Raw genomic sequence first — 20971 nt, forward strand, 5'->3', positions numbered from 1 at the left:
TGTCTTGGCTATTGTATTGATAAATAGTGCTGTTAAGAATGTGCACGTATCTTTTTGAACTATGTTTTTCTCCAGATATATGCCCAGGAGTGGGATTGCTGGATCATATGGTAACTCCATTTTTAGTTTTTTAAGGACCCTCCATACAGTTTTCCATAGTGGCTGCACCAATTTATTGAATACATTCCCAACTGGTAGCACTTTTATTTGCAACATTTTCACACCTTTAGGAAGTCTTCACTAAGGGATATTTAACACATCCTAGTTAGAAAAGACTTTTTGAAGGAAATGACAACTAAGCTGGGAGCTGACATAAATAGGAGTGTTGCAGGCTCTGACAACAGAGCGTAGTGTGACATGGCTGGAGTAGAGACAGAACTGGGAGGGAGAGATGAGGCTAGAGAGTTAGGACAGAGTCAGGGAAAGAATATCTTCTGTTTTTTTGTGATACTGCAAAGTTTTAACTTCCACTCAATTGCAACCAACTTTATTTTCATAAAATAACACATGCAAAGACCACTCCATACAACACTCAGAAAACTAAAGCAGCACCTTTATTTTATACATACAAACAGTATAAAATGTTTAGGTAAGAGCTGTGTTTGTTTACAATATATTATATTGCTTCAAGCCAATGCCAAAAGTTCATACATTATATTCCCTATTTTATTGTGTTTACAATATATTATATCGTTAAATGCCACTACCGCAGTGTTCTTTCTTTCTCTTTTTTTTTTTTCAATACTGAATTCTCTGGAATTATGGTAAGGTCAAAATATATTGTATTGTGAGTTTAGAAATAAGGGGAATTTAAAAAATGTGACAAATGTCTAAATACATGACAATATAATTTGAAATGCTATAACTTCAGCACTTTAACTGCTTCATCCAGACCCTTGTGATTTATGCATTTTTGTTCCATTTATCTTCTCTAATGTTGCCCAGCCCCTCGACATCATGAATGCATTGTACTTTTGGAAATTATCTGCCAACTACACACTGAAAAGACAAAAATTTAACCTGAACAACTTACACAACATAAAATCGGTCCCAAAGCACTGAAACAAGAAAATCTATACCATCACGCTACAGATGTACTTAGAAAACTTAAAAGGAAGAGTAAATATCAGCTCGGTGATTTATAATGAAGCTAATAAAATTCAGGCCAGTATTCTTAACTGTAATGAACATTATTTGAACATTCAACACATGAAAGGTTAACAAAGGCTATGAACTTGGTGTAACTTAAAACGTTTCAGATGTCGGAGTTCACCAGATGTAATTGGATTCAGGTGGGTCCTGCCGTTCCTCGGCCTTTTTAAGTGAAGGCGTGTGCTGCCTGAGCCCGGCGCCTGCTGGCCTCAGGGCATGCGTGAGGCTGGCTCCGTACCCTGCAAAATTATTCACAGCTTAAAAGAAAAGAAACTACAAAAACAGGCTCTTCAGATTCATTATTAATCATTCAAATGAAATCCATTTTCCCTTTTCAACCCAGAGTAAAAGACCACAGCAATCACAAAAAGCTACCTGAATGAAGAGATGTTACAGGTTCAAGATCTCTGTTAAAAGAAACCCATTTTACTAACTCCATCAAATCTGGCTTCCACTGAATCTCTGATTCACTATGTATTTTGGCCATGCAGATACTCTTGATGCAAACTTTGGATGAATGTGATTGAATGGAAGGATGTTCTCCACCCAAGGGTTGGTAAGGATCTAGCACTGAGGTCTCAATAGCAGGGATGCTTTTGCAGAGGACTTGGTCATTGATCCTTTCACTGCCTTGTAAAACCAGCCTCCATTATATTGATCTAGTTCGATGTAACAACCCCCATTCTTCATATAGATCACATGATTAGGCGTGGCTATTGCGTTTACACAAAATAGGAATTTTATAAGAATTAAGGACTCCAGTACACATGTTAGAGAAAGGTTATGATTTGAACTGACTCCTTATCAATGGGGATTTGTGCGTTTCGGTGAAGGTGGGCATCTATCAATAGCATTTCCAGCTCATTGTAAGTGGAGTGTAACACTGAGTTAGTTACACAACTTGAAGCCTCTTTTCTTATTACTTGTGAACTTCTGGAGATGCTTCTGGGCACTGACTCACTTCTACTGATTTCCTAAAACTGATCCAAAACAGCAATCACACTTTAAAAATCTGCCTCCATCATCTTCCTGTGCATTAGAGTCAAGTTTGGCATTTCATTTGTTCCTTGTGGTTTTTTCTAAAATTTATTTTAATTAATTAATTAATTAGGCTGTGTTGGGTCTTCGTTGCTGTGCGCGGGCTTTCTCTAGTTGCGGTGAGCAGGGGCTGCTCTTCGTTGCACACAGGCTTCTCATTGCAGTGGCTTCTCTTGTTGCGGAGCACGGGCTCTAGGTGCGCGGGCTTCAGTAGTTGTGGCACGTGGGCTCAGTAGTTGTGGCTCGTGGGCTCTAGAGCACAGGCTTCAGTATTTGTGGCATGTGGGCTCAGTAGTTGTGGCTCGCGGGCTCTAGAGCACAGGCTCAGTAGTTGTGGCGCACGGGCTTAGTTGCTCTGCAGCATGTGGGATCTTCCCGGACCAGGGCTCGAACCCGTGTCCCCGTACTAGCAGGCGGATTCTCAACCACTGCCCCACCAGGGACGTCCCTTCCTTGTGGTTTTTAAATGCAAGCATGGGGGGACTTCCCTGGTGGTCCAGTGGCTAAGACTCCGCACTCCCAATGCAGGGGCCCGGGTTCGATCCCTGGTCAGGGAACTAGATCCCGCATGCCACAACGAAGACCTGGCGCAGCCAAATAAATAAATAAATAAATGCAAGCATGCCATTGAGTAACTACTGAGAACAGAATACTTTGTTCCTGAATGTGTCTCTCTGAATTGTCAGTATGTAGGCTAGTAGCTCACGGCGCAGCCAGAACAATGAGCCAACAATTCGCTGGAGTAAATCCCTACCCTGCTGCTCGCCCTGCCACCCATGAAGGCCACGCCTCCCTGGTGAGGGGAGCCTAAGCCCGGCAGTCTGTCTCCAGTGTCCTCCTCCCAAGTAGGATGTCTGGGTGCCTGGGACCTCTCAGTGTGTCACCCTGCTGGGGGTCTGTTCTTAGCAGAACTCTGTGCCTCAGGGCTTCCTTGTCCCCTCCCTTTAAACAAAATAAACCTCATTCTTTCAGCCTGATTCTCTCAGCCAATGTACAGAATGGCTGGGGGGCCTCTCCCGGAAAACACGTTTGCATTTGAATCAAACACCAAGGCATCTTCTTGACATTCAATGCCTGGATCTGAAGGAGGAACAGATGACAAAAGCTTTCAGCAGCAAAGTCTACAAGTGGGAGTGCTATTTGGTGGCTGGCAGACCTGTCAGAATTGCTCATCTAAACTACATGCATGAGGGCCCCTAACTTGCCTTCTTCCTGGAAGAGCGACCGGGTGTATCAGCAGGAACAGTGCCTCTTGTACTCCCCTCCCATCATCGTTGGCGGTCACCAGGCCCCAAATGTGAGTCCCAGAAGACCTTTGTAATTGAGTCCTGGGACGTATGGTCTCACTTCAGGTCATCCCTAGGCCCAAGGACTTCTGGAAACTTACTCTGATTTCGGGACAAACTGCACAGTTTGTATCCTGAGTTAAAGGTGGCATAAAGGGTTTGGTTTAACTCTTTTCCAAAATGGCTCCAGAAATGGTTAGTTTTCTACAGGTCTTTTACTCCCAAGAAGGTCCCCCCACCAAGTATGTCCTAACAGGAATACGATTCAATCATTCCCACCTCGGTAACGGAACGCTTTTCTAGAGGAGCTCCACTTCTTGTTAAGCTATGCCCAACTGAAGCCAATTCAATCTACCATCCAGCCAATTCAGTGGGTGAAAAAGACTCAAATCAATGGCTTAGCCTAGACCAGACACCAGTATACTTTAAAATAAACAAATAAACATGTATACCTACACATAAATAGTATATATACATATCAGAATAATATAATGTGAGTTATAAAATATGCACAAAAATTAGAAATTGAGATATATAACTATATATACATTACTTATAAAATTTATACATAAATGTAATAAAAGAATATAAAATATAAAAAATGTTTTCAAACTATATTTTCCCTCAGCACCCAGCTGATCATTCCACACTCACTGGGCTACATGCATCACCCTTTGGAGACCACTGATTTAGAAAAGCATCTGATGTGAAAGTGATCTGTTCAATTTGTGTACATTATTTTGGAGACACAATTTGGTAGACACAATCTGGATGTCTGTTAATCAAGGGAGTTGTATGACTGAATGAAGCCTTTCTTTCCTCAAAGGAAAATGGCCAGTGGGTCCATACTCAGGAGACTGAGTTCAAGCTGCAGGATGAACCTGCAGAAACTGCATTATTTATTTCCTTCACTTGCTGATTGACTGTCCCTCCCTCTTGAACCTGGGTGCTACCAGGAAGGGCCTTTTCTGTCTGTTCACTGGTATGTCTCCAGTGCCTGGATTCATGCCTAGCATATCAATCAAAACGGAATGATTGAATTTAGCAACTTTCATTTTGTGTATAAAATAGGTCAGTGGTTTATTAGCCTATAGCTAGTTCACTTTTGGTACTCAATGAATTTGAAAAAACACAACTCCATGATAACATCTCTCCTGTACTTCACAGACCTTTACTCTCCCACGAAAGAACCCATTTAAAGCATACCATAACCAATACAGTTTAAAGATTTTACAGAACTCTTCATGTTCTATATGCTGACTGATCAATTGTGAATGATAAAATCAGAACCATGTAGATACCGATCTACATTTGATTTAAAATCTTACTTTTACTTATTTCTATCACAGTTAACATACCGTATTACCAAATCACCACATAGTACTAATTTAACCTGGAAGATATTTGTGGTGCTATTTTACAGTGATGCTTTCTTTCCTCTTTATACTCTAAAGCTTAGGCTCTAAAGTTTAGAGAGTACAGGGTGGGGCGGGGTGTGGCATGCAGAGAAGCACGGGGGAGAATAGGCAGCGGAGGAGAAGTTGCTTTTATGAAAAGGAAAGCAGGGCTGAGTTAGGCTTGTCCATCTGCCTTTGGAGCCAGGAAACAGACATGCAAAAGGCTGGCTCCCCAGACGGCTCGCACTCACTTTTATTGCAGTGTCTTCCATGCCAGCCTTCCTGACATTGGCATTTGTTGGGTTCGTGGCAGGTTCCGTGTGTACCGCAGCCAGGCTCGCAGACAGCTAGAGTCAAAGGAGATAGAGAGAATGTTTCCCGAGCTTTCATTTGTCAACAGAATTACGCAGCTGCTTTTCCTGCAGTTCTTTAGAATGTGTTAGTTTTGGCTTCATCCCTTAATTTTTTTTTTCTTTCTTTCTTTCTAAGTCAATCTCCAGCTAGAAATCAGTTTTGGACTTTTTGAAACAGTCCTGAGAGTAATCTTAAACTAGACTTGATGCTTCTCATTCACAAAAGACGCTCAGGAGGACTTTGAAACTGCTGGGCAATGGAAGTTCATCTTCCTTAAGAAAACTCCTAAGAGTGAAAAAGTTTGGTTGTGTGTGCGAAATGTGTCTAAGTTTTTTTTTACGTGCATGGATTTCATACAACGTCTTTGGTCTACTTCAAGGAAACATATGTCAGTGAAGAAAGGTTAATTGTGATGCCCAAGCAACATGCAGTAGGTACAGAAGTTATGAAGAGAGAAGAGACTCCTACTAGTTTAATTATCCTGTGACACAAGATCGACTATGTGTACGGGGTACTTACGCTTTGAACAGAGGTCTCCTTGGTAACCTTTGGAGCACTTGCATTTACTTTTGCCAATGCATTTACCTCCATTTCGACAGGGCTGTGGGCATTTGCCTGAGATAGAGAAGAATGCAAATAAGCAAGGAACTCTGTGCTTCATTCAGAGGCAATTACATTTTTTCAAAGGAACTGCACGGCTTTGAGAGGATCAAGCCTTTTAAGTGGCAGTTATTTCCACTTATTTCTGATCTACCCTGGCTTTGTTACTGTTTGAGTCTCACTTTTGGAACAAACAGGCTAGTATTTTTACTTATGATTCTGGATATGTATCTACTACAATGAATATGTTGTTCAAATGTATTCATATTACTTTTTAAATAAACAGAATAATGTTTTAACTGATTCATAAACACTTGTAATTTAAGGTATACTAAAAATGAAGAAATGAATGACGCCCTAACTGATCTTTTCTGAGTTCTGATTTTTGTATGTCACTTTTTCTGAAAGCAGGCCTATACCTGGACATGATGACTTCTGTCTTAGCCTCGGATTCTCCAGAAAGCAGGGCCTGCGTGCAGAGTTTATTTGGGACGTGATCCTAGGGATCAGGAAGGGGGGGGTGGGGAGAGTAAAACAGCGAAGGAGGGAAAGCCAACACAAAAGTATAATATGTTTGTGGGTTGGTCATCACTATGGGCTCTATTCCTGCAGCGTCTTTCTGAGGAGCCAGGTAGACTGACTGCACCTTCAAGTTGACTGAAGGAAGGAAGAGGGGAGCATTTATTCATCTGTACTTGTCTCCCACTGATCAAAGGTCACCCCATGGAATAACTTTCTTGCGTTTCCATTCTGTGACTGTGTGAGTGCAGATTGTATTTTTTTTTTTTTAATTTTTTTTAGTACTCAGGAGTCTCTGGGTGGAAAGCAAGAGAAGTGTGACACAGCTAAGGTAAAATTAGGCTATGTCTGTGCAAAATAGGTCATAGCAGTGGCTGGAGTGAAAGGCTAGCTGAGAAGGATATGAGGTGGGGCACAAAAGGTGCCTGATTCCACACCTGTGCATTTTTCTGGAATGTCTTAGATCCTAATGATACATCATTCTTTCTTTTATCTCTGTGCCAAATGAGTATTGCTAGTCTTTTCACAGATCTTTGAATCACAGGATTTTAGAGCTGGAATAGGGCCTTAGATGTAAAAATTATATAATATTTTTCTTCTTTCTTACTTTTGAAGCTATTTATTCTCCCTCTGCAATCTAGAATTTGCCATCCTAAGGCTGAAGTTTTTTTCCAGGCAAGCATTATGCTTGACAAACATGAAGTGAATCCCATATGAAAATAATTTTGCTAAAAACACTTTCTTCTCTTTTTATTTCTCCAAAAATGACTTTCTTCATATATAAATCAACCAAAGCAGCATTTAGTCATTGTGGAGATAATAGAGACATAATATTGAGATGTTAGAGTCTCTCAAGAACCTGGAATGCCATTAGACCTGTAGGTTCTTCTGACGCAGGGATGTTCTAGAAACATGTATTAAAACAATCTTAATATTAGAATGCCACCTTTTTATGGACCGTTAAAAATCCAAAAGTGTACTTTTTGATAGGTTTGGATACAAATAATAGCATTTACTATTTGGTCAAGATCCCAACTCTAATTTAAGGAAAGGAATACCTAATTCTGAATTTCCATTTGCATCAGAGAAACATCTGTCCCCATCATATGCACACAATTGGATCATATCGCAGTACTCTGCAATGCACTGGGTTTTTTCAAGTAAGCAAGATGTGGGACAATAGCTATAGGGCAGAAGAGATAGAGGAGTTATTGTGAAATACTTGGAGAGCCCAAGTTTCCCCATATTCTATGAGATGTGAACTTGGGATCCAGGGATAATGCAGAGAATGATTGATGGAGAGAATTTTTTTTTTTTTTTTTTTTTTTTTTTTTTTTTTTGGCTGCATACGGTATTTGTTTTTTTCTCTTTTTGGCTGCTTTTTTTTTGGTCTTCGTTTCTGCGCGCGGGCTTTCTCTAACTGTGGTGAGCAGGGGCTGCTCTTCATTGTGGTGTGCGGGCTTCTCATTGCGGTGGCTTCTCTTGTTGCGGAGCACGGGCTCTAGGTACACGGGCTTCAGTAGTTGTGGCTCGTGGGCTCTAGAGCACAGGCTCAGTAGTTGTGGCGCACAGGCTTAGTTGCTCCGCAGCATGTGGGATCTTCCCGGACCAGGGCTCGAACCCGTGTCTCCTGCATTGGCAGGCTGATTCTCAACCACTGCGCCACCAGGGAAGCCCCTGGAGAGAATCTTCTCATTGACTCCAAGGATCTTTTTGTTTTCTTGGCAATAGGGAAGTGAGGACCGTTAGGATCACTGAAGCCAGGAAGGAGGACGTTCTCTCCTGGTTATCTCACCACAGAAATATGATCGCTGGTGACGGTTAGAAGGCCATTCCTAGATCAAACTTCATGGAGCCAAAACATCATGAAGAGATGATTGTTTTAAAATTACAAATTCTGTAAGTGTCTGTAACATTGACTTCCTTTTCCTGAAAATATTTTGCAACCAATCTATCCATTGAACAGTGGTAAACTGAGTCATCTTGAGCGATTACACATTTTTACCCAAATGAGACTAAATATTGCCTGAAGACAAACAGATTTGACTAATTCTAAACAATTTGAATTTTAACTCTAACCAGTGAGAACAGTGAGATTAAGGTATTGACAAAATAAAGATATTAAACTTCCTCTGCCCATCAGATTGTGAGGTAACTTAAATTTGTGACTATCCTTCACATAGAAAAAAGATAAAAATAGTTTACAATAACTGTCATCTCTGGGTCTTAGAATTATGAGTGATTTTTGTTTTATCCAATATTCTAATTTTTTATGGAGAACACTTTATACAGATAAGTTTTATAATAAGAAGAACCCATTAAGGTATTAAAAAAACGTTTATAGTACAGTATAAATAATTTGGTCTTTTTAACTGAAGGTTCATTAAAGATTCTTGTAAAGTCTGTGAACCTTAAAGAACAAGATAAACATAGGTACATACATCTAGATACTTCTAACCATGGTTTTATTTGTTAAACTGCAAGTATATCTCACAGTCAAGTCAGAATGAAGTTTGAGAAGATATCAATTCTGATAGAGGCCAGAAGAAATGAAAATATAAATAGCATCAGAATACATATTTCATTAAAAAAAACAGGCAATAACAAGTGTTGGTAAGGATTTGGAGAAATTGGAACCCTTGTACATTGCTGGTGGGAATGTAAAATGGTACAGCCACTTTGGAAAACAGTTCAGCAGTTCCTCAAAAAATTAAAGAGTTAACAAGTGGTCTGGCAATTTTACTCCTAAGTATATACCCAAGAGAACTGAAAACATGTTCACACAAAAACTTGTCCACAAATGTTCGTAGCAGCACTATTATTCGTAAGAGTCCTAAAGTGGGAACAGCCCAAATGCCCATCAACTGACGAATGGATAAACAAAATGTGGTTGGTATATCCACACAATGGAATGTTCTTTAGCAAGTAAAAGGAAGTAATGATATATGCTACAATGTAGGTGAACCTCAAAAACATGCCAAGTGAAAGAAGTCAGACATAAAAGGCCATATATTGGATGATTCTATTTACATGAAATGTCTAGAATAGGCAAATCTAAAGAGACAGGAAGTGGATTAGTGGACTCCAGGGGCTTGGGGAGAGGACAGTGAGGAGTGACTGCTGGTCGGTACAGGGCTTCTCTGGGGGATGATGACATGTTCTGGAATTAGAGAGAAGAGATGCTGCACAACTTTGTGACTATATTCAATTATATACTTTAAAACGGTGAATTTTACAGTATGTGAGTTGTATCTCAATTTAAAAATAGGATACGTAATTCAACTTTTTGTCTCTATTACACGAGAGGCACTTTTCAACTCAAGACCCATTTTCATTTTTTCCTGGTAATTTGGTTCCTGTAATAGAAACAAAAAATTTCCTAAAAGGATTTTAGTATAACTTGTGATGGGGATAATCAGGAGCTTTCAAAAGGCCCACACTTTTGGTGCAGTTAAAAAAAAAAAAAAAGAATAGAAAACAGTTTCTGCCAATGGAAAGGTCATAAACCTAAGGGCATGAAACAGATACCCACATGAAGAGAGATGAACCCATGAACAAAGATTCATAAACATGAACCAACTAACTATGCGAAGTTTGAGAGTAAGTATGGGAAGAAAACTGAGGGGAGTGAGCTCAGAGATATCTTTATCAGGGCAGGGTAATTAATAAGAGCAGAAAGCACGTCCTGACAATTAATTACATGTCCTATGGAAACTTCAGAGGTACTTCATTTGAACTCTATAAAAAACCGTCACTTCAGCTACTACTTATTAAACTACAAAAACCCACAAATAAATTAGAGGTTGAAAGTTAAAATAGGAAGTCAGTCAGTATTATTTAATTTTGAGCCCAGTACAACTTCAAAAACTATGGCTGTACCAAACACAGTGGTGTTTTATGGATACAATATAGCTGGAGGTGAAAATGCCATATTCCAGAACTTCCAGAAAGGCAGGGACACAGCACCTTTAGCAGACGTGCTCACTCACATTCCTTTTGCTCCTTCCCGAGCGGGGCTTCGGTGTTATCTGTCTTCTGGGTCATAGAGCAATTGAGAGTGGGGCTGGCTCATTTCTGAGTTGAGCAGAGAGCTTCAGTGACGTGACTGGGAGGTGACAGGGCCAGGGCAAGCAGTTTGGTATCCTGATTCCCAAAACAGTGATTACCTACCACATTCCACCCTTACATTTTTTTTTTTTTTTTTTTGTATCAAAGCATGACAAACATCTAGTGAAGGCATAATGTGCACTGATTTTAAGTTTATGGCTCAACTATTTTTTTTTGTTTTTTACATAAATAAACACTCATGAGACACTTCCTCAATCAAGATATAGTGCATTTCTGGCACCCCATAAAGTTCCTTTGTGCCCCCAATCACTATTCTTGTTTCTATGATCATCCATTACTTTTGCCTGTTCTTGAACTTCATAAAAATGGAATCATGCAGCATGCACTTTCTTGCGTCTAGCTCCTTTTACTTAGCATAACATCTGTGCAATTCATTCATGTTGTTGCATGTGCTATTAGGTTTTTGTTTGTTTGTTTGTTTTTATTGCTCTGCACCTTTTTTTCCCCTCTTTTTTCTTGAGTCTATCCTTTTCTCTGAGATGAGTTAATAGGCTCCGTCTGGTTAGGAAATGTGGCAGTGAGTGCCAGAGAAAAAACTCTCTATGCCTGCAGGTAGGTGATCAAATTCCAGCTGTCCTAAAGCTCTGATCTACGTTTCCAGGCTGAAACTATGGGCTCTGCACAATGAGAAGGGGCAAAAATCACTAACAAGAAACAACGCAACATGGTGAATAACCCAAACCCAGATAACTGAGTCAGAGAGCATTTGCTCTGAGTCATCTGTGCTGAGCTATGTCACTCTTTGCCCACCTTTAGCCAAAACAGATGGCGGCTCAATCTAGTAAAAAGAAACCACTGGCCTGAGACCTTAGACAAGCAATTCATTGTCTCTGGGCTTCAGATTCCTCATCAATAAAACGAAGGGGTTAGATGGAGCTTCTAAGTTTTCCCCCAAAAAAACAAAGACAATGCAGGTCAATACTCACTTATTTCACACTGTTCCCCCTCAAGTGCTGGAGGGCAAATACACTTTCCAGGGTAGAAACAGGTCCCTCCGTTAAAGCAGGTGGCTGAGCAGTTTGCTGTTAGAATGAAAACAGAGTATTGCATTAGACAGTAGCTTAAATCTAACAACAACAACAACATTTCATTAAGGCTAAGTGATTCTTCTTAGGCATCTGCTACTTGCCCATTTACTTATTTAATAAAACAAGCCACTTTACACATACAGGAATTGTAAGCAATTGCTCGACCATTTGCAGATTCCAGCACCATAACAGGATACCACGCACATTACACAGGACCCACCTCTAGGGGTTTACCTCTTAGTGAAAAAAGGCACCGTGTGTAAAAAAAAAATATATCTTTTTTATTTTCTTATAAATACCTATGCTCTTAAAGGAGAAGAACTCTATGAACCCAAGAAAATATTTTTTAAGATGAAGGAAGAGTAAAAGGAGAAAACTTTCTTTGGAATAGATAAAAGGGAGAGAAGTCATAAATATTGGGATCAGACAAAGGAGAAAGCAACTTCTTTTCTGAATAAGAGGAACAGAGATGCATCTTATATAACAGGAATTTTTTAAAAATAGACTTTTTTGACATTCGCAGGAAGGAGTAATTATATTGAGGAAAAGACAGACTGTTGCCCCTTGCGGGTCCCACAGTCAGGGAAGTGGCGGCCAGCATGAGCTGGAGGGATGAAGAATGTGGGTATATTATTGTGGGAGTCCAATTAACTAGATTTTCCAGGTAATAATCATACTGTTTGTGATTCATACTAAGCCCTCTCTCTTAGAGTCAGCTTCTGAAATTTCACGGCTCACTGGCACCTAAAATAGAGGGAGGACAGAAATGGGGACGGGGGAGAGCAAATATCTAAAAATAGACAAGTTGGCTCGTTCTATAAAGGAGATGAAAATAAGAACTTGATTCTCAGCTATTCCAGTTTTATGGCCTATTTGTTCTTGTCCTATATAAAACAGGCCAAAGTTGGCTATAGATGAACGAAAGCTGGAATAAGCTTTCGGTAAGAAAATTAGAAAGGAAATCCAAAAGTTCTGAGTGTATGCTTTCTTTGTGGAAAAGAAGTCCAACTGGAATAGTCTATGAATATCATGCTTCTTAAATGATAAAGCTTTTTGTTAAAAATCATAAGGACCTCTCAGCTTAAGGCCATGCTGTACTTGCTTTGGCAAAATCAAGCCTCCTGATGTAGAGGGGAGCGGCAGCATTGGGGTATAGAATTTAGGATTTAGGAAAATCAGCTCTTGGACTTCCTCTTTACTACTTGCTGCTAGTGTTGTTAGGGCTGGACAGTTTGTTTTTAAAATTATGGAATGTTTCACGAATTTGCATGTCATCCTTATGCAGGGGCCATGCTAATCTTCTCTGTATCATTCCAATTTTAGTACATGTGCTGCTGAAGTGAGCACAAGACAGTTGTTTTTGTGAGCGTGTCCTGTCTCCCCACTTGTCCCTGTTTCTCCTGGGGATAATAAGAAGAGATGAGAAAACATCAGGACCTGTGTCCACTTGGCTGGAGCCCTCTGGGCACTATCCCTTACTAATGTGTAGAATGCAATGAACCTGGGAGTGTAATCAAAAGTTACAGAATATGACAAAGCTGATTATTGAATTTGGCCACACCCTTAGTATTTGCATAATACTTTACCATCTGGACCAAGCTTCTCTACGTTTCTGTTGTGCAATGATTCTTTTTTTTTTTTTAATTAATTAGTTAATTAATTTATTTTTGGCTGCATTGGGTCTTCGTTGCTGTGTGCAGGCTTTCTCTAGTTGTGGCAAGCACAGGTTACTCTTCGTTGCGGCGCGCGGGTTTCTTGTGGCGGTGGCTTCTCGTTGTGGAGCACGGGCTGTAGTCGCTCAGGCTCAGTAGTTGTGGCACACAGGCTTAGTTGCTCCACGGCATGTGGAATCTTCCCGGATCAGGGATTGAACCCGTGTCCCCTGCATTGGCAGGCGGATTCTCAACGACTGTGCCACCAGGGAAGTCGCATGTGCAATGATTCTTGACTCAGAAAATGAGCCAGAGACACCAAGTAACTTTCACTGGGGCTGAGGGTTTGCTAGGCCAGTGTTTAACTACTCAACTGTTAAAGTTTGCAACAGATGTCCCGAGAGCCAATAAAAGTTAATCTTTAGTGTTTCTTCAAATATGTAGGGCTAAGGTCTAGCTCCATGCCAGTAATTAAACCATTTTTCAGAAGCTCTACACTCCCTCCTGGTTAATAAATGCATCTTTTTGTTGAGGGAGTAAAAAACATTATTTTTTAATGTTCCCAGATCTCTGGGGAAACCAAGTGGAATTTCAACAGACTTCCCAAAAGAATAAAAAAAGTTACTGGAGTGTAACAAGTAAGAAAATCTTTCATCTGAAAGGTAAAATATTACAAACGTAAAAGAAACGGGAATACACATAGATCTTTTCCTTCAACAGGGACCATGCAGCGTTTGTGACACCATAGCGTAAGAAAAACATTACAACTGACAGTCCACGGTGCAGATACACCAGTAACAGCCTCATCTACATAAGCAGGCCTCACAAATGGTCTTTCTAAACCTGATAATACATTCATTCTTCATCCAAGTCTCTGAAGGATTTGCTCTATTTCCTAATAGATTTGAGACAATATGAGTTTAATTCTGCTTCAAGAATCAACTTCTGCTCAGTTGTGAAGTAGCAGAGATACTGAAGGCTACCTTTAGACAAATGCAAAGAAGCTTCACAAGAAAGAATTTTATTCACTGGCTATTATTATCAGTGTCATTAGTGCTCAATCTTTATGAACATAAAATTTTAAAATTATTTTCACTCCCATGCTGTAGTTTTAGAAGATCACTTACAACTAAAAGGTAGAGATGCTCTCACACATGATCTCATTTAGCATAGAGGTGGGGGAACCAGGCGTCAATGGCTTAATTTCCAGTTTAGAGTTGGGAAAAGCATGGCCCACAGAGATGAGGTTCTCTGCCCAGAAGCGCAGTCACTGGTAGAGGATCTAGGATGTGAAACAGGTAGCCTGAGTGGCAACATGGTACAGTGGAGGGTGTGAATTTGGGCCAAGCTACTCAAGCTCTATAAACCTCATTTTGCTTAGCTGAGATTGAGATGGATGATGCTTTACATATCTCAAAAGATGGTTGAGAGTAAAGTTAGGTAATTGTATGAAGGTACTTTGTATATCATAAAGCAACAGACAACCATAAATGATTATTCTGACTCATATTAAGGCCTCTTTCCTTTAGCTTTTCCTTCTTTGTTAAAAAGCTGCTCATTTCAATCTTAACTGGTGCTATCTGCATTGGCACTAAAGAGACACTTCTCTAAAATAACACATCATTTTATGTTGAGGCAAGTAGTTATTTAAAAACAACCGGGCCCTACTCATGCAATTAGCATTTTGGACACAAGGATAATTTCATTAAATACACTTTAAGGATATAATTTAATTTTTTTCCATAAAAGATGTGAACTGTGCAAAATAGACAGGTGTCCTGTAAAGAGTATGAGTCATTCAGTACTATTTTAGAGCCACATTTGAATCCACTTTCTGAGAGTAAAATCTGGCTATGATGCAGCATCACAGGAAGGAGGATCCTGATCTCTCAGGGATGTGATCTGTGAGCAGAGAATTAAATTCGGGATCAGTGAACTTCTAGGTCAGGCAATTTGGAAGAGATTGTTTCAGTTCAGTCTCTGAAGCTCACCCATAAAACTAACTTGGGACATACCGAAACCCCAATGGGGAAGGAGCAGTTAACTGTTCGCAAAAATCCATGCTCCCCTCCCATAAAGTTGTCGTTGGGAGACGGTTGTCCAACCAGGGATGACCGTTTCTCCTGGCTGCATCCAGGTAGGATCATGGAGCTAATTCCTATCCATGGAATAGGTGTTGAAGTTTTGGAGGTCACTTCTGGGCTTTTCTTTGTTTTGTTTTTTTGTTTGTTTTTTAAGCAGTACCTACTCCAGTCTTTCTTTCTCTGCTCATTGGCTGGATCTGGAGAGCTCCAAAGTTCTAAGGCAGGACCACTGATGGAAGGCACCTGGGACCCTACCGCCCTGCCCACTGACCAAGTATTCCTGCACTGGAGCATTCTGTGAGCAAATGTAAACTTGTCCTGTGTTAAGCTACACTAAAATTTGGGGTTAAAGTTATAGCAGCCAACTGAGCCCGCATGGCACAACTACTGAAGCCCGCGTGTGCCTAGAGCCCATGCTCCGCAACAAGAGAAGCCACCGCAATGAGAAGCCTGCACACAGCAACGAAGAGGGCCCCCGCTTGCCGCAACTAGAGAAAGCCTGTGCACAGCAACGAAGACCCAACGCAGCCATAAATAAGTAAATAAATTTATATAAAAAATAACAACAACAAAAAAGTTATAGCAGCCAGTGAAGTGATACATCCTATTTACAGAGCTGTTATGAAGAGTGATGATATAGTAAATATACGTCTTTTAATCAAACATTTAAAAAGTAAAAAGAACCTTGTTCTTAGAAAGTTACCTTTATCACAATTGACTCCATAGAATCCAGGTGGACAGATGCAGAAACCGGGAGTAACACAAAGCCCGCCGTTCATGCATCGTGGTGTGCACAGGGCTAATGGGGAGAGAGAATTCTGATTAAGACCAAATAGGGTTTTGCGAGCAGGACCATTTTGGAAATGTCAGTAATACAACAGGTCTGTATTTTCAAGCTTTGTAGTTGACACTAAAGTAGTCACTCTTTAGAGATACAAGTTTGCTATATTAAAAATTATTTTTATGCAGTAAATAGGCTATTTTTCAACCAATTTCATAGAAGAGAATTAAAATTTGCACAGAATCATTATTTTAACTAAGATGTGGTCTTCTTAAGACTGTAAATATTTTTTCTTGCCTTATTTCCTCAATCTTCCAGTTTCAAAATCAGTGCAGATGAAGGTCAGGACAAGATGGCGGAGTAGGACCTTGACCTCGCCTCCTCTCACGAGCACACCAAAATCACAACTAAATGCTAAACAATCATCGATAAAAAGACTGGAACCTACCAAAAAAGATATTCTACATCCAGCGACATAAAGAAGAAACCACAACGAGACAGTAGGAAGAGCACACTCGTGATATAATAAAATCCCATACCCCTCAGGTGCGTGACCCATAAACTGGAGAATAGTTATATTGCAGAAGTTCTCCCACAGGAGTGAGAATTCTGAGTCCCACATCAGGCTCCCCAGCCTGGAGGTCTGACATCGGGAAGAGGAACCCCCAGAGCAGTTGGTTTTGAAGGCCAGCAGGGCTTGAATGCAGGAGCTCCACGGGACTGGGGGAAACAGAGACTCCACTCTTGGAGGGTGCACACCAGTTCTTGTGTAACTGGGACCCAGGGCAAAAGTAATGACTTCATAGGAGCCTGGGCCAGACTCATCTAGTTTTGAAGGGTCTCCAGGGGCGGGGGGCAGCTGTGGCTCACTCCGGGGACAAGGACACTGGTGGCAGAGGTATCAGGGAGTATTCATTGATATGAGCTCTCCTGGAGGCTGACACTTTGCCACCAAGACCTGGCCCCACCCAACAGCCTGTTGGCTCCAGTGCTGGGACACCTCAGGCCAAACAACAAACAGAGTAGGAACACAGCCTCACCCATCAGCAGACAGGCTGCCTAAAGACTTCCTGAGCCCACAGCCACCTCCAGACATACCCCTTAACATGGCCCTCCCCAACAGAGGGCCAAGACCCAGCTGCACTCACCAGTGAGCAGGCACTGGCCCCTCCCACCAGGAAGCCTGCACAAGGCTCTAGACCAGCCTCACCCACCAGGGGGCAGACACCAGAAGCAAGAATACTATGATCCAGCAGGCTGCAGAACTAAGTCCACAAACACAGGTCAGAATCTACCAGCTGGTCCCTGGCCCCTGGGCAATGAGAGGGGAGTGTACTTCTGAGACACACAGGAAATCCCCTACAGAGGGCCATTTCTCCAAGGTCAAGAAACATAACTAACCTACCACATATATAAAAATTCAAATAGAAGCTTAGACAAAATGAGATGGCAGAAGAATATATTCCAGACAAAAGAACAAGATAAAACCCCAGAAGACCAACTAAGTGGAGATAGGCAATCTACCCAAGAAAGAGTTCAGAGTAATGATGGTAAAGATGATCCAAGAACTCAGGAAAACAATAGATGCACAGAACGAGAAGTTACAAGAGTTTTTAACAAAGAGTTCGAAAATATAAAAAACAACCAAACAGTTGAAGAATACAATAATTGAAATGAAAAAATACACTAGAAGGAATCAACAGCAGAATGAATGAGGCAGAAGAACGTACAAGTAAGCTGGAAGACAGAGTGGTGGAAATCACTGCCGTGGAACAGAATAAAGAAAAAAGAATGAAAAGAAATGAGGACAGCTTAAGAGACCTCTGGGACAATATCAAATGCACCAGTATTTGCATTATATGGGTCCCAGAAGGAGAAAATAGAGAGAAAAGGCCTGAGGAAATATTTGAAGAGATAATAGCTGAAAAATTCCCTAACATGGGAAAGGAAACAGTTTCTGGAGGAAACTCCAGAAAGTGCAGAGAGATCCATACAGGATTAAACCAAGGAGGAACACACCAAGACATCTACTAATCAAATTGACAAAAATTAAAGATAAAGATAAAATATTAAAAGCAACAAGGGAAAAGTGACAAATAACAAAGAAGGGAATCCCCATAAGGTTATCAACTGATTTTTCAGCAGACATTCTGCAGGCCAGAAGAAGGTAGCATGGTATATTTAAAGTGATGAAAGGGAAAAACCTACAACCAAGAATACTCTACCTAGCAAGGCTCTCATTCAGATTTGATGGAGAAATTAAAAGCTTTACAGACAAGCAAAACCTAAAAGAATTCAGCACCACCAAATTAGCTTTACAACAAATGCCAAAGGAATTTCTCTAGGTGGAAAAGAAAAGGCCACAACTAGAAATAAGAAAATTATGAAATGGGAAAGGTCACCAGTAAAGGCAAACATACAGTAAAGGTAGGAAATCATCTGCACACAAATACAATATCAAAACCAGCAATCATGAGAACAGGAGAGTACAAATGCAGGATACTGGAAATGCATTTGAAATTAAGAGATCAGTAACTTAAAACAATTGTGTATGTGTATGGACTGATATATCAAAACCTCATGGTAACTGCAAACCAAAAATCTATAATATATACACACACAAAAAAGAAAAAGGAATCCAAACACAACACTGAAGATAGTCATCAAATCACAAGAGAAGAGAACAAAAGAGAAAAGGAAGAAAAAAGACTTACAAAAACAAATCCAAAACAGTTTAAAAAATGGCAATAGGAACATACATATTGATAATTACTTTAAGTGTAAATAGATTAAGTGCACCAACCAAAAGACACAGACTGGCTAAATGGATAAAAATACAAGACCTGTATATATGCTGTCTATAAAAGACCCACTTCAGATCTAGAAACATATACAGACTGAAAGTGAGGAGATGGAAAAAGGTATTGCATGCAAACGGAAATCAAAAGAAAGCTGGAGTAGCAATACTCATATTAGACAAAATAGAGTTTAAAATAAAGACTGTTGCAAGAGATAAAGAAGGACACTACATAATGAGCAAGGGATCAATCCAAGAAGAAGATAATAACAATTGTAAATATATATGCACCCAACATAGGAGCACCTCAATAATATGGCAAACGTTAACAGACATAAATGGAGAAATTGATAGTAACACAGTAAAAGTGGGGGATTTTAACACCCCGCTTACATCAATGGACAGATCATCCAGACAGAAAATCAATAAGGAAAGACAGGTCTCAAATGACACATTAGACCAGATGGACTTAACTGATATTTATAAAGCATTCCATCTGAAAGCCTCAGAATACACATTCTTTTCAAATACACATGAACGTTCTCCAGGATAGATCACATATTGGGTCACAAATCAAGCCTCAGTAAATATAAGAAAATTGAAATCATATCAAGCATCTTTTCTGACCACAACGCATGAGATTAGAAATCAACTAAAAGAAGAAAACTGCAAAAAACACATGCTATTAAATAACCAATAGATCACTGAAAAAATCAAAGAGGAAATCAAAAAATACCTAGAGACAAATGAAAATGGAAACACGATGATCCAAATGCTATGGGATGCAGCAAAAGCAGCTCTAAGAGTGAAGTTTATAATGATACAAGCTTACCTCAGGAAACAGGAAAAATCTCAAATAAACAACCTAACATTACACCTAAAGCAACTAGAGAAAGAAGAACAAATAAAACCCGAAGTTAGTAGAAGGAAAGAAATCATAAAGATCAGAGCAGAAATAATGAAACAGAGACAAAGAAAACAATAAAAAAGATCAATAAAACTAAAAGCTGGTTCTTTGAAAAGATGAATATAATTGATAAGCCTTTAGCCAGACTCATCAAGAAAAAAAGGGAGAGGGCCCAAATCAATAAAATTAGAAATGAAAAAGGAGAAGTTACAACTGACACCACAAATACAAAGGACCATAAGAGACTAAGCAACTATATGCCAATAAAATGGACAACCTAGAAGACATGGACAAATTCTTAGAAAGGTACAATCTCCCAAGATTGAACCAAGAAGAAATAGAAAATATGAACAGACCAATTACCAGTACTGAAATTGAATCTGTGATGCAAAAACTCCAACAAACAAAAGTCCAGGACCAGACGGCTTCACAGGTGAATTCTAACAAACATTTAGAGAAGAGTTAACACCTATCCTTCTGAAGCTATTCCAAAAAATTACAGAGGAAGGATCACTCCCAAACTCATTCTATGAGCCCACCATCACCCTGATACCAAAACCAGACAAAGATACCACACACAAAAAAAAAATTACAGGCCAATATCACTGATGAACATAGACGCTAAAATCCTCAACAAAATACTAGCAAACTGAATCCAATGATACATTAAAAGGATCATACCCGGTGATCAAGTGGGATTTATCCCAGTCATGCAAGGATTTTTCAATATCCGCAAATTAATCTGTGTGATACACCACGTTAACAAATTGAAGAATAACAATCATATGATCATCTCAGTAGATGCAGAAAAAGCTTTTGATAAAATTCAACATCCATTTATGATAAAAACTCTCCAGAAAGTGGGCATAGAAGGAACATACCTCAACATAATACAAGCCATATATGACAAATGCACAACTAACATCATACTCAACAGTGCAAAGCTGAAAGCATTTCCTCTAAGATCAGAAACAAGACAAGGATGTCTATTCTTGCCACTTTTATTCAACATAGTTTTGGAAGTCCTAACCACAGCAATCAGAGAAGAAAAAGAAATAAAAGGGATCCAAATTGGAAAAGTAGTAAAACTGTCAGTGTTTGCAGATGACATGATGCTATATACAGAAAATCCTCAAGACACTATCAGAAAACTACTCAGCTCATCAATGAATTTAGTAAATTTACAGGATACAAAATTAATACACAGAAATCCGTTGCATTTCTATACACTAACAATGAAAGATCAGA

At 39.8% G+C, this 20971-nt stretch overlaps 1 protein-coding gene and 1 non-coding gene across 3 annotated transcripts in view; both read right to left on the reverse strand.

Annotated features, from left to right (window-relative positions):
* Window positions 1-535: 535 nt before the first annotated feature.
* WIF1 (WNT inhibitory factor 1) overlaps window positions 536-20971 on the reverse strand; it is an 85277-nt gene continuing 64841 nt past the window's right edge. Inside the window, exons 6-10 of one of the 2 annotated variants that reach the window (XM_068561557.1) lie at window positions 15942-16037; window positions 11401-11496; window positions 5747-5842; window positions 5125-5220; window positions 536-1391 (exon numbers count right to left, since the gene is read on the reverse strand). In XM_068561557.1, the coding sequence (XP_068417658.1) occupies window positions 1270-1391; window positions 5125-5220; window positions 5747-5842; window positions 11401-11496; window positions 15942-16037 (506 nt within the window). In that variant the 3' untranslated portion in view covers window positions 536-1269. The remainder of the gene's footprint in view (window positions 1392-5124; window positions 5221-5746; window positions 5843-11400; window positions 11497-15941; window positions 16038-20971) is intronic. The other variant, XM_068561558.1, reaches the window with a different exon arrangement.
* LOC137776019 (U6 spliceosomal RNA) lies at window positions 12743-12849 on the reverse strand. Its single transcript, XR_011076141.1, has one exon. It is a non-coding gene; the product is annotated as a U6 spliceosomal RNA (small nuclear RNA).

Source organism: Eschrichtius robustus, chromosome 13 (genome assembly GCF_028021215.1).
Source record: "Eschrichtius robustus isolate mEscRob2 chromosome 13, mEscRob2.pri, whole genome shotgun sequence".
Classification (NCBI taxonomy): Eukaryota; Metazoa; Chordata; class Mammalia; order Artiodactyla; family Eschrichtiidae; genus Eschrichtius; species Eschrichtius robustus.